The 14,218-nt window shown below is 46.4% G+C and overlaps 2 protein-coding genes across 9 annotated transcripts in view; one reads left to right on the top strand and one right to left on the bottom strand.

The window, feature by feature from the left end:
- LOC147009869 (CDP-diacylglycerol--inositol 3-phosphatidyltransferase-like) overlaps positions 1-12,511 on the bottom strand; it is a 33,847-nt gene extending 21,336 nt beyond the window's left edge. For 2 of the 7 annotated variants that reach the window (XM_085861559.1, XM_085861557.1), the window contains exons 1-2: positions 12,187-12,430; positions 2,276-2,435 (exon numbers count right to left, since the gene is read on the bottom strand). In XM_085861559.1, the coding sequence (XP_085717685.1) occupies positions 2,276-2,315 (40 nt within the window). In that variant the 5' untranslated portion in view covers positions 2,316-2,435; positions 12,187-12,430. Of the gene's footprint in view, positions 1-2,074; positions 2,151-2,275; positions 2,436-12,186 lie in introns of those variants that run through there. The other 5 variants (XM_085861558.1, XM_085861555.1, XM_085861553.1 and 2 more) reach the window with 5 other exon arrangements.
- FBXW8 (F-box and WD repeat domain containing 8) overlaps positions 12,117-14,218 on the top strand; it is a 32,330-nt gene continuing 30,228 nt past the window's right edge. Inside the window, exon 1 of one of the 2 annotated variants that reach the window (XM_085861541.1) lies at positions 12,117-12,296. In XM_085861541.1, coding sequence (XP_085717667.1) covers positions 12,198-12,296 — 99 coding nt within the window. In that variant the 5' untranslated portion in view covers positions 12,117-12,197. The remainder of the gene's footprint in view (positions 12,297-14,218) is intronic. The other variant, XM_085861542.1, reaches the window with a different exon arrangement.

The raw sequence follows: 14,218 nt of genomic DNA, 5'->3' as shown, positions 1-14,218 counted from the left end.
GAGAGAGAGAGAGAGAGAGAGAGAGGGGCGTGAGAGAGAGAGAGAGAGAGAGAGAGAGGGCGTGAGAGAGAGGGGCGTGAGAGAGAGGGGGCGTGAGAGAGAGAGAGAGAGAGAGAGAGAGAGAGAGAGAGAGAGAGAGAGAGAGGGGCGTGAGAGAGAGGGGCGTGAGAGAGAGGGCGTGAGAGAGAGGGGCGTGAGAGAGAGGGGGCGTGAGAGAGAGGGGCGTGAGAGAGAGGGGCGTGAGAGAGAGGGGCGTGAGAGAGAGGGGCGTGAGAGAGAGGGGCGTGAGAGAGAGGGGCGTGAGAGAGAGGGGGCGTGAGAGAGAGGGGCGTGAGAGAGAGGGGGCGTGAGAGAGAGGGGGCGTGAGAGAGAGGGGGCGTGAGAGAGAGGTGGCGTGAGAGAGAGGGGCGTGAGAGAGAGGGGGCGTGAGAGAGAGGGGCGTGAGAGGGGGAGAGGGAGAGGGAGAGGGAGAGGGAGAGGGAGAGGGAGAGGGAGAGGGAGAGGGAGAGGGAGAGGGAGAGGGAGAGGGAGAGGGAGAGGGAGAGGGAGAGGGAGAGGGAGGGAGAGAGAGAGAGAGAGGGAGAGGGAGAGAGAGAGAGAGAGAGAGAGAGAGAGAGAGAGAGAGAGAGAGAGAGAGAGAGAGAGACTTTTAACTTTTATGTCCTTTTATTACAAAAAAGTATAAAGGGTAAAAATTTAATACAACAAAGCAAAGGATTATATACAAGAGTAGAAAAAAGAAGAGAAGAAACCAATTCAATTTTCAAGTAATCGATAAAGCATTGATAAAAATTTATACACAAGGAACACCCCCAAAAAATACATTAGAGAGAGGAGAAGATGATAAGAAGAGAGAAAGCAACACAGGCTCCACACGTACCGCCAGAGACTGAGCAACAGCCCCTTGCGTTTGCACGTGCGTGCCAAGCGAGAGAGAGAGAGAGAGAGAGAGAGAGAGAGAGAGAGAGAGAGAGAGAGAGAGAGAGACAGGGAGAGAGAGAGACAGGGAGAGAGAGAGAGAGACAGAGAGAGAGAGAGACAGAGAGACAGAGAGAGAGAGAGAGAGAGAGAGAGAGAGAGAGAGAGAGAGAGAGAGGGGGGTGGGAGAGAGGAGAGGGGTGGGAGAGAGGAGAGGGGTGGGAGAGAGGAGAGGGGTGGGAGAGAGGAGAGAGGTGGGAGAGAGAGATGGTGGAGAGAGGGAGGGATAGAGAGAGTGTCTGTGACAGAGAGAGAGAGAGAGAGAGAGAGATAGAGAGACAGAGAGAGGGGGTGGAGGGGGGGAGAAAGAGAGAGAGGGGTGGGGGGGGGAGAAAGAGAGAAACAGGTGGGGGGGGGACGAGAGAGAGAGGGAGTGGGGGGGGGAGAAAGAGACAGAGACACAGAGACAAAGAGACAGAGAGACAGAGAAAGAGAATTTATATAATATGTACTATCTTGTTTCTTCACCTCATAAGCTCCTCAGTCCTTAAAAATGGGCAAACGATTGCTCTGGCAAAGGGAACAGGGTGGTGTTAAAATACTGTCCGTAATTTCTACTGAGGTTTCTAACTCAGTTCATTTATTCATGCAATCATATCTAACTTGTACTATTACATTAATGGCTACAATTATTCCCACCTTTTTGTGGGGTCTGACAAGAACGTTTTTGTGCCAAGTCTTTCACGAACCAGCAGGCCAGGCCTGACATTCGACTGAAGGCAATGTGGTCAACAATTTTCTCAAAGTACTGGCGATAACTCGCCTACTCTTCATGAAACACACCGTGGGATCTTTAACTTCCACCAACACCCAGTGCTGGCAAGCGGATTCTCCGGCCCAAACGAACGTCATCCCGATCGACGGCGCACACACAGACACATCGCCCTTCATGCGAAACACCAGGGTGACCGTTTAGGGCTGAGTCAAGATTTGAACCCATGCCAGACAGCTCAGGGGTGAGTCGGTATCCCTCCAGGATATCCTTCCCACTAGCCCCAATAAAATGATTAAAGTCAGTTAAAATAAATATTGTTTTTAAGGAGTTGCTATCTAAACTATATTACAGCTATTGTAATACATTATTACGATAACATGCCAGTTTAATTACAATTCCCAGCAGATGAACCTTCATCTTTTCTTGCTTTGCACCTTTCACTGTAATATCTCGAACACTGTGAAAAAAATTAAAATCACAAACACAAAGCTCAACCTGTGGCTGCAGGTGGAGAATGGGGTTTGTCATTTGGCTGAGTTGTAAAAAGGTGAGGAGGAAGAACAAGGTTATTCCAACACTTACCAATTACATTGGGAACAAACAGGAACACGTTTTCCACCATTTTCAGGTCACGGAAACCACATGACCAAGACCATCGGCACACCAGGAAATCCAATGGTCCTCCAGGGACACCAAGGGCTCCTCCAACAGGCTCCTTATGCAATCAACGCTTTACCACGTGCTATGGGGAAGGGAACAGAACAGATGTAATGCTTGCTACTTGGCAACGAGCAAACAAGACAGTTGGCCTTGGCTGTTATTTACACAAGGACCGTTGGTGCAGGAATAGACCACTCCACCCGTCATGCCTGCATTGTACCAACCCCAGTATCATTACCCATCCACTCAAGCTTCTGACAAGTCCTGCCAATATCCCCATACCCCTCTATCTCCAATGCATCCAGGTACCAATCTCATTCCAATTCAAATCGATCCACCACTCCACTGCCACGACCTTTTCAGGTCGAGATTCCATGCATTAACCACTCTCCGACTGGAAGACCTCTGCCTGAGCACCGTCCTAACTCTCATCTTTACACTCAAGCTATGGCCTCTGGTCTTAAAACTGTCAACTCTGCTGAAAAACTCGACTTCACCTATTTTGCCCACACCCTTCATAATCTTAAAAATCTCTATCAGATCCGATCACCTCCTTTGAAATGTACAAAGACCTTGTCACCTTCAAACGTTCCTCAAAGCTTGGTCTCGCTACGCCTGGAATCAATCGAGTACCTCAACACTGAGCCCTCTCAATGGCAGCGACACGTGGTGACCTCAGATGTGGTGACTAAAACTGAACATAATATTCTAGATGAGGCCTCCCAAAATTCCTATGCAGTGTTAGCTCTACCTCTTTTATTACAGCTTTACCTGAAACTCTATTAGCTTTCCCTATAAGTGCTGCACTGTGCTGTCTATGACCACCTCCAGATGGTTGTGCTGTGTCATACGCTCCAAGATAAACCCTTGTATTATATAATTCCTATTTTTATTATTCATTCCCATACCCAGCACCTTACATTTATAATCCCCACGTTTTTTGGGGGGGGGGTGAAGTGGGGGGGGGAGTAGGGGGAGCAGCATTGTAATCGGCGCCGTCCGTCCGTCTGTCTATCTGTCTGTCTGTCCATCCATCCGTCAGTCTGTCACACTATCACCTTCCAAACGGTGAGGTAAAAATTCACCAAACTAGTTATGATCAACACATGGCACAAAAGTGCAAGAGCAGTATCACTTTTATCCCTTCCCCCTCAGTGGGTCAAAAGGTCAAATAGCAAAAATTGCAATTACAGGAACATTTGAAAACATTCTTGAATGAAACTTTGTATATGCAAACAACATTGGGGGGACGCATGAAATATTTAACAATTTTTTTTGAGTTTAACCCTAGTTCATGACCCATGACCCTTTGTCAGGTCAGGTTCGATCTGTGACCTGCTACAGGTACCATGTAAACCTGTACTAACCTGTTCCATGGTCGGGTTGTCGGCGACTAAACCGTCTCCCCCACCAGGTTTTCTGGTGAGGAGGGTGTTTGGATATGGACACCCAGCAGGATTAAAAACAAAACCTGTCAAAGGGCGGAGGAGCTCCTTGTGAGCCAACGGCCATCCATATCTAGTGCCCAACTGTGTCTGCGGACGTCCTCCTGCAGTTGGGTTACTTCTTATTAGGAGGTTGGTGGCAGGATTTGCACTCCAGCCACCGTAAAACGCTTCATTCCGCAAAACGCAAAAACGCAAAAAAATCTGAAAACCCACTCCGTGGAAGTACCTCCTGTGCAGCTTTCCTTCGCAGGGCAGCTCACCGGATGATGGGATTGGGGCAAAGCCTGCGGGACCCCGAGTCTTTGATAGGAGGGGAGACACGGGGTAACATCCCTGGGTCAGATTGCGGGAGAGTGTGTCGGAGTGGTGCTGAGGTGTCGTCCACCAGACGGCGGTCTCCTTGGGTTAACCTGAGGCGGTCCTTCGGGTGGGTGCCTGGAATGTCCTATCCCTAGAGAGGATGATCACCTGTCTATGTTATCATCTGAGCTCAAGCGTTTGGACATCGGGATTGCAGCTCTCTCTGAGGTTCGGAGACCGGATTGCGGCGAGATAATGGTGGGTGGTTACACCTACTATTGGTCTGGTCGCTCTGATGGTTACCATACCCAAGGAGTTGCTGTAGCTGTGTCCAATAAGCTGACCCCAATGATAATTGAGGTAACACCGGTCAACGGCGTATTATGAGATTAAGGATTCGCTCACTCCTTAGGTGTCATTTCCCTGGTCTCTATTTATGCTCCGACTGAAGGCGAGTGATCTTACCGTGAAGGATGCATTCTACGCCACACTCGAGTCTGTGGTTGATCAGTGCCCCAGACGAGATACACTTCTAGTCTTGGGGGATTTCAATGCATCGACTGGAACTGATAGGGATGGTTATGAGGTGTGTGTTGGTCCCCATGGGTCAGGAACTATGAACCAGAATAGCACTACGTTCCTTGACTTTGCAAGAAGTCATGGACTTAGGGTGGCTGGTTCATGGTTTCAGCGCCCGCAAGCTCATCGCTGGACTTGGTATTCCAACGCTGGCGGTGTGGCAAAGGAGATTGACCATGTCCTCATTGCCGGTCGTTGGAGGATGATCCAGAACTGCAGGGTCTACCGGAGTGCTCAGTTCCTCAATACTGACCACAGGCTTGTTGTAGCAACTCTAAAGCTGCACCTTAAATCCTGGAGAATGGTACCATCCCAGCCTAGGCTGGATGTTGCCAAGCTCAGGGATGAGAGAGTAGCTGAGGAGTTTGCGAACAGGCTGAGTGGACACTTGGGGGTCTGGGTGCTTTGGGGGGTCCTGAAGAGTTGTGGAGCACCTTCAAGACCACCGTCCTTGATGTTGCCGGTGGATGCCTTGGAGTTCACCGCAGGGCAAAGAAGAATTTTGTCTCTCAAGGGACACTGGATACCATTGACCAGAGTCGCAGGGCCAGGCTGAATGGCGGAGCTGAGCTGTTCAGGGAGCTGAGGCGTAAAACTGTACGTGCACTGAGGGTGGACAAGGAGGCCTATGTGCGAGGAATCTGTGAGGGGGTAGAGCATCACCTGTGGACAGGTGATTCTCGTCCCGCTTACAGGGGAATTCGCGCATTACGTTCATCCAAGCCCATCCTCGGAGCACTGCAGTTCGAGCAGAGAGTGGTAGGCTCTTGACAGAGGAGTCTGAAGTGAAGGCCCGCTGGGCCGGTTACTTTGAGCGGTTGTACCAGGCTGATCCCCCAGCTGTCGAGTTGGACGTCAAGGGTGTTACAATCCCTGTTGCTGAACCTCGAATCAACTGTGGTCCACCATCGCTTGTGGAAACACGGGCTGCGGTGAACCAGTTGAAACGGGGCAAAGCTCCAGGGATCTGTGGCATCCATGCTGAACTTCTCAAGGCTGGTGGAAATGCTGCACTCGCGTCGTTGCATGCAGTTTTGTGCTCTGCCTGGAACACAGGCATCATCCCAACTGACTGGAAGAGGGGCCTTGTTGTCCCTCTCTGGAAAGGGAAGGGTGATCGCCAAGACTGCAACAACTACCGAGGGGTGACGCTGCTCTCAGTGCCGGGCAAGGTCTTTGCTCGGATAATTCTTGATAGGGTTCGCCACCATCTGCTTGAGCACCAGCGTCCAGAGCAGTCAGGCTTTACACCAAAGAGGTCAACGATTGACCGTATCCTTGCACTTCGTGTCCTCACTGAACGCAGACGAGAGTTTCGGCAGGGGCTGCTTGCAGCCTATGTTGATCTCTGTAAAGCGTTCCGATTCAGTGAATCGGGATGTCCTCTGGAGGATTCTTGGTCTTCGTGGGTGCCACCGAAACTGATCGATCTGATGTCTGAACTCTACTCTGGTACTGAGAGTGCTGTGAAGTGTGGTGGTACCGCCTCTGACTTATTTCCAGTTGTTACTGGAGTTCGTCAGGGATGTGTACTTGCCCCACACTTTTCAGCACTTGTATGGACTGGATTTTGGGAGGATGTCGGAGAGATCAAGTTGCGGTGCATCGTTTGGCAATGTCAAGATCTCGGACCTTGACTTTGCAGATGATGCAGTCATCTTTGCGGAGACTTTAGACATCCTCTTGGGGCCCTCGAGGTGCTGAATGAGGAGTCGGAGCCGTTGGGATTACGGATTTCTTGGGTCAAAACAAAGATCCAGGCTTTCGGTGACATCTTGGATGCTGCTGTCCTGTCTGTGTCTGTTTGTGGTGAGGATGTTGAGGTCGTGGATAGATTCACTTACCTTGGCAGTGATATTCATGTCTCCGCAGGTTGTGAGCCGGAGGTCAATAGACGTCTGGGTCGGGCCTGGGGAGTCATGGATTCACTGGATCATGGGGTGTGGCGCTGCCGGTACCTGTGCGGGAGGACGAAAGTCCGAGTCTTCAGGTCCTTGGTACTTCCAGTCTTGCTCTATGGGTGCGAGACTTGGACTTTGACCAAGGATCTGAGACGGAGACTTAATTCCTTTGGTACCAGGTCTCTTCGGAGAATCCTTGGCTATCGCTGGTCGGATTTTGTGTCCAACGAGCGGTTGCTGAGAGAGACTCGGATGAGATTTGTTACCTGCATAGTCCGTGAGCGTCAGCTGCGGCTGTATGGACATGTGGCTCGTTTTCCTGACGCTGATCCTGCTCACCAGATTCTCTCAGCGAGGGAGTCTCATGAGTGGAGGAGGCCAGTGGGCCGACCACGTGCCTCATGGTTGCAGCAGGTTGACCATCATCTCAAGGAGATGGGGATGGGCCTGGCATCTGCCTGGGGGATGGCCAGACGGAGGCCCCTGGAGTACCGGCGGAAAGTGGACGCAGCGACGCGCTGTTCTGGCACATGCTCCCATACCTGACCTGACCTGACATGACCCAGCGGGTAGGGGCTTAGGGTCACACAGGTCAAAATGGGGGGGGGGGGGAAATTATACTCAAAATTTGATATTGGGTCATTCCTGGTGGAATCCTTTACTATCGTTCAACTTTCCTTGAGGTGGGAAGTGTGAGGATTTGCGATAGCATGCCACTGACTTTGCTCTAGTATATGTTAGACCGTATCTGCTAATCTTTCGCCCAATCTCTGAAAATATCTCAAATTTCCTAAATATGAAAAACACTTAACACCAGTTTTGTGTAATCTGAAAATTTTGAAAGCCTACTCTTAACCCCCCATTATAAATCCAACTCATTGATGCAAACTATGAATAATAATACTTGCATCTGATCCCAGCTCGACATCCTCCCACTCACGGCCACTCTTTGCTTCCTACCACTGAGGCAGTTTGCAATCCAATTAGCTGCCTGACCAGCCATTCCACAAGCCGTCATTTTGACTAACAACCTCCGATGTGGTACCTTATCAAATGCCTTCTTGAAGTCTAGATATACTATGTCCACTGCCTTTCCCTCATCCACCAAATCAGACACTCCTTCAGAGAACTCTAAAAGATTTGTTTGACAGGAACTACCTTTGGTAACCCCATGCTGACTACCTTTAATTAGATTGTATTTATTTAAATGGTTCCTCATCTGGTCCTTAATTGATGTCTCCAACACCTTCCCCACAACTTAAGTCAAACGAACAGGTCTATAGTTTCCCAATTCTTCTCTGGTTCTGTTCTTAAATGATGGTGTTACATTTGCTACTCTCCAATCCTCCGGTACCTTTCCTGACTCCAGTGAGCTATTGAAAATATCCGTTAACATCTCGCTTACCTGCTCAACCACCTCCATCAATACTCTCGGGTGTATACTCTCCGGCCCTGCAACTTTATCATCACTTAATTTTTCTAGCTGCTTCTTCACTTCATCTGCACCTCCACGGATCTCTTCCAAAAGCCCTTGCTCATCCCAAGATCGATACCATGTAAATGTAGAAACAAAAAATACTATTTAATAATCCCTCCCATCTCACCCTCATTGTCCACCAATTCTCCTGTGCTATTTCTCAATGGGCCCACAATCCTCTGAAAACCTTTCTTTACCTCTTATACACTTAAAGAATCTCTTGTCATGTTTGCAGTTATTGGCTTGGCACCATGTTTGATTTACACCATGCAGTGTTTAAAACCGTTCCCTGATGTTTTAAAAGACTACTTCAATCTTCTTTAAACATTATGGTAACAAAAGTAATGTTCATTTCACCCAACATGTGAAACATCAGGATGACAGTTTATAGCTGGGTCAGGATTCGAACCTGCGCTAGACAGCTCAAAGGAAACAAAGGAAAGTGCGCATACGTACCTCTTGGCTACCTGAGCATAACATATAAATAATACACCATTAAGGAACAAATTAAACTTCAAGTAAATTTCACAGCAATTTCAGGTGAAGCAACAATGTCTTGTCTGCAATTGGTCAAAACACGTACACCTACCATTGATTACCATCCACCACAACATACGTTCCTTTTTCCCGTATACCATTGATTTGCCATCCCTTTCAATACCATTTATCTTATCTTCCATTGATTTATCACAGCAAAGGATACATCTACCACCGATTAGCATACATACGTACCGTTGATTACCACACATCTCTCATTGATTACCATAAATCTACTATTACTACAGGATACCATCCATCTACCATTATCATAGCACACCACAAATCTAACATACATCTCTCATTGATTGCCAGACTAGAGAAAACCGATGCCAGACATCTACCGATGATGGCCACACATTTAATTACATCTAGCATGAATTATACCAAACATGCCATTGATGGAATACCATTGATCACCTACTCTTGCTGTTAGATAATGATCAGGAATCTTGTGTCCACGGTTGATACCATTCTATATATAACGAGACGACCCGTGAACCTGTTGGGTTCCCGTTGTGACAGCGGTTGATGAAAAAAATCATTTCAAAAAAAAAAGAAGATAGCTCCAGCGAACTATACCGCTGAGGTTGTTTTCATTGATCAAATAATCCTGAAGAGTATTTCATTGAATCGGTAATTGATTTTTTTTAATAGTTTTTTTCGTTGCCCGATGTAAACCGAACGATATTGCGCGTCAATGTGAAAAAGAAAAAAAACGGAGAAAAGAAAGTCGAAGAAATTATTGTGCGTAATCTTCTAAACACAATTTTATTTATTAATGAACACAGAAGTATTAGATAAAAATGGTGATGTTTATTTTATGCTTAAAAATAAATTGTTCTTTGTCTGTACTTAATGTTTGAGATTTTAAAATAAATCATTTCAAGAAAAACACTAAAAGATAGCTCCAGCGAACTATACCGCTGAGGTTGTTTGCATTGATCAAATACTCCCGAAGAGTACTTGACTGAATCGGGAATTGATTTTTTAATAATTTTTTTCGTTGCCCGATTTGAACGAAAATTTATACTGCACACCGTGGGAGAATGGTGAGTAAGGTGGGCCAAAAATTTTTGCGCTGACCTGTACCATTTTGGCTGTATTTTGGGAACATGCATACATACATACATACATACATACATACATACATACATACATACATACATACATACATACATACAAGATGAGAGTTTTAATAATATACAGAAGATGATGTTACTATGGCATATGAGTATATTTATGTATCATCTACTCGTCCGAGAGAATTTGACCGAGGAAGCTGAAAATTTCAGGGAGTAATGAGAGAACTCTGAAGTTGTGCCTGTGCAAGTTTCGTTTGATTCCATTAAGTTTTGGAGAAAAAAAAAGTTTGCCCATCTTGATATTTTCTTCCTTCCGGTGGGGGGTGCACGTGAAATTGGAATTGCCCGAGCTATGTAGCCACAATATATTATACCGTATGTGCACATAAACAGTACGCATGTTTTTTACTTCATGTACGTCACCCAGTTTATTTTTATTTTTGGAAGCGATCGAGACAGCGGTCTGTTGCTTATGCACCACCCAGATAAAGAGATGCATCAGAAGAACATGATGCATGCTTGAAACAATGTCTTCCATGGGCGGGTACCCAACTAGTAGAATATGATACATCTTCGCTCATTGTTTAAAAAATATACCATTCACATTTTCCTTTTCGGGAGAAAGACGAAAATTTAATTACAGGTATTTTGTGGATGTTGTCAGGCATGATTGGAAGAATTCGGGTAAAACTTTTAATGCTGGCAACATTAACTTGTTGCGTAAAAATAAAGAAGAACCCGTTTCATCATCGAGGTGAGGATTGCCCAGCAATGAGCAGAATCGTGTTCCATTACCAACTACAATGGCACTCGGTAGAGCGCATACCTCCGCCAGGCTGAACAGTTTACATTTTGTATCCCACTGAGAGGCTGGATCTGGATTTGAACCCGAACCAAAATCATATCGGCTTGTTCTTGTTACTTACCCAACTAATTCACCTAGCTTTGTCAAAACTCGCCCAAAACTTTTTGAGATGTCGTGCTACACATCATTTTTGGCCCTATCTATCAATGGTGAAGAATCACTTAAAAAATTCTCAGATCCAGATCCGGATATGAATGTTTACCAAAATCTAATCATTTTGTCATTGGTACACACCAAACATGTCCACCAAATTTCATACGAATCCATCCACAACTTTTTGAGATATCATGTTCACAGACGAACAAAGACACAGGCAGACAGACAGACAGCCAGACAGGTCAGGTCAGGTAAAGTCAGGTCAGGTATGGGAGCATGCGCCGGAGCAGCGCGTCGCTGCGTCCACTTTCCACCGGTACTCCAGGGGCCTCTGTCTGGCCATCACTCAGGCAGACGCCTGGCCCATCCCCATCTCCTTGAGATGCCGAGACAGACAGACTTGAAAACACAACCTCCGTCCACCTTTGGTGGTGGACGTGATAACCTTGTAATCTCGAAGTTTTCACATCTGTTTGTTTGTCTGTCTGTCTGTCTGTCTGTCTGTCTGTCTGTCTGTCTGTCTGTGAGCAGGATATCCCAAAAAGGTTGTGGGTGGATTCGGACAAAACTTGCTGGACAGGTTGGGTGTGTGACAAGGACGAATTGATTCGATTTTGGTGAAGATCCGAATCGCGATCCAAGAATATTTTTAAGTTGTTGTTTCTTATGCCAGCCTGCGGCTGCTGGTTGCATCAGTTCCGGAAGGGCGGCTGTGACACTGATGCAGTGTCCCCCGTTACCAATAATCTCGTGGAATTCATTTCGCCGACCTCGGAAAGATGACAGACCGATCAGTGAACCCATCTGGTGTTATTTCAACGGTGCGAACAGGGACTCGAACTCAAGACCCTCTGAGTTCGACCTTAAACCAGCCCGGTACCTTCACCAGTTTTCGAAGTGATTCTTCACCATTGAGATGGGACCATGAACCATATACAGCATGATATTTCAAAACAGTGTGGACGGATTATGACAAAACGAGATGGATAGGTTGGGTAGGTGGCAAGAACAAGCCAATTCGATTTTGGTTCAGGTCCGAATCCAGATCCGGCCTCTCAGTGGGATACAAAACGTGAACTGTTCAGCCGTGCGGAGGTATGTGTGCGCTCTACCCAGTGTCACACCCAGTCATGCAATCACACCGCTGAACGACCATTTGGAGACACGAACGGCTAGCTGGACTGGACCTCAGCTTTATGATCGAGTTGATCATTTTACTTTTGCATCGTCTTATCCTTTCTTTTAATTGTTCATAAATTTCCATCTCGGTCTTTAAAAGTAGTGCAACGACGAAGACGGTGTAGCAGGTAACGGTACGCCAGGTGGTGTATATTCAATCGTCGTTTGCTCCGTTTGGCCTTTTTTTTACACGTACTTTATACGGTATATATTGTACAAAAGAATTTAAAAAAAAAGTACAAACGACAGGAATTGTAGTTATAAGACAAAAAAAAAAAAGTCGGATTTAACGACAGTGCGATAAGACCGAGCTTTATACACCGCGGCTCAACCTTCGAGTGCAGGAGGAACAGTCCGCGCACCAACCTGGCGCAGACATGGAAGAGAGTCTGGAGGGATTCCGGACGCGATGGAGGCGGGAGTTGAAACGCAAGCATGACGTGAAGGAGCACGCAGAGAGAGCAACCGATCCACAGGTAGGAAGGTACACTCGAATACACGGGCACGGTTCTTCTTCTTCTTCTTCTTCTTCTTCACGCATTCCACTGAACTACTTGTTTTTTTTGTTTGTTTTTTTTTTCTTCATCGTACCTCGGTGTTCGTTGAACTGAAGCGATCTCTTCCCGCTCTGCTGTTTCGGTTCAGTTTCCTCAGCACCCTCGCGTTTGTTATCGACAACATCAATGACCTCAAGTTACATGTGGGCGTGATTAAAGGGGCACCGTTTCCGATGTTGAAGCATTGAATCTGCTTGTGTGCGAATAACGATCGAGATACGCGAGACGTCCCTCTGTTCACTCCCCCAAGATGGCGGCTCTGACGTCATCTTTTACCTCATCTGGAAATTGTGAATCGAACAGAAAGCTAATTTCGTTACAACATTTCCCACGTTTTAAAAATAAACTTGTACATCAAAGCTTGTCTATTAAGTTGTCGAGCTCGAATACTGTACCCTTGTTTCTCTCCTTGGTGTCAAAACAGCCACCACTTGACGGCACGGTTATGCTAACAAATATGCCCTACGACTACTACTACCACCACAACTACCACCACTACCTATTTTTTGCCCATCGCTTCGCTGACGGATTTAATCAAAATACCGCATGTTGTCTGGCTAAGAAGAGGATGGGGATTACCTCCTTTTGAATAGTAGGCCATGTATAACCATGCATTCCAGCCCTTCGGGGTTTAGTCCATGAGCTGAGATGGAAATTGGTATCGTCTTGAGGGGCCAGAAAAAAAAAAGTGATATGACTGATTGAAGACACAAATGTAGATAACAAAACGGCATGATGGACCTTTCAGTAGAGTAGCTCAAGGTAATTATCTCCAATCTTCTGTTTTAGACCACTAATCGCTCGGACGGCGCTTTTGCGGACAAGATTTAAGGGTGTGTGGTCAGTTTGTGCCCCGTATCCTTATTTTTCCACATCGTATAGCGTATTCCCACATACCATTGGAAAGCGGACTTGATTTCCTATCCATTGGTATATAATATGTGACTATAGGTTAAATGATGAGCATTTTATATGCTATAACATGCTTCGCTAAATAATCGCGCAAGGCTAATTTGAGAGCAAAAAACGGTCATTAAAAGTATACTTGTTCATAAATCATAACATTCTAGGACATGGATATAACCAATGTTATTTCTTCAAGATAGAGTGATATGTTAATATTATTTCAGGACGTCTGGCAGCTTTCTGTGATGATGATTATTGGACAAGTTATTGCGTTTTTCATGTTAAAACCCCTTGTGTAAAGAGCACTTTTGTGCATCGACTCTTCGGCCATAATACCTGGCCTTTATCTGAGCATCGAGGGAAGGAAACTGGGTTCTACATTTGGCTGCTATCCAAAGTATCATTCCTTGGTGCTTTGAATATGACGGGCTGAACTATGCCAAGTATATACCAGTCTATTACTGCCAAATGACCAAGCTCTTCGAGACGCACCCGGAGGTTCATCAGCACATGCTAGAAGGAGGTTTCTCAGTACAATTAGGTGCAACCAATACATTTGTTAGACTTCCTGTTAACCAAACCATTGAAGAAACTGTCAACAAGTACACACAGACAGCCAGAGGCACAAAGGGATTCAGCTTTAATCCTGCTGCTGTTAGCAGGTACTATTGTTACGGATTTGGAAGCCTTTTGCATACAGATAGTCAGCAGCCCCCACAGTTCAGTTATTTCGATAAGTATGTGTTTATAGTTCGGGTCCCATCCCTTATGTCTAATGGGAATTTCATGTGTGCGCTGTGGGTTTATTTTTTTTAGTCAGGATTTTTTTTACATCAACAACAGCAGCACCGTCGCCTCGCTCCACAAACGCCGTAGCACACGTGTTTCTGGCTGCGGACGTGGGTGGGACCCCTCGCTCCAGAGCCGACTGCCCA

The sequence above is a fragment of the Eptatretus burgeri genome, chromosome 17 (assembly GCF_056783735.1).
Source record: "Eptatretus burgeri isolate ZD-2024b chromosome 17, Ebu_testis_v1, whole genome shotgun sequence".
Classification (NCBI taxonomy): Eukaryota; Metazoa; Chordata; class Myxini; order Myxiniformes; family Myxinidae; genus Eptatretus; species Eptatretus burgeri.
This window is presented reverse-complemented; position numbering and strand designations above follow the sequence as displayed.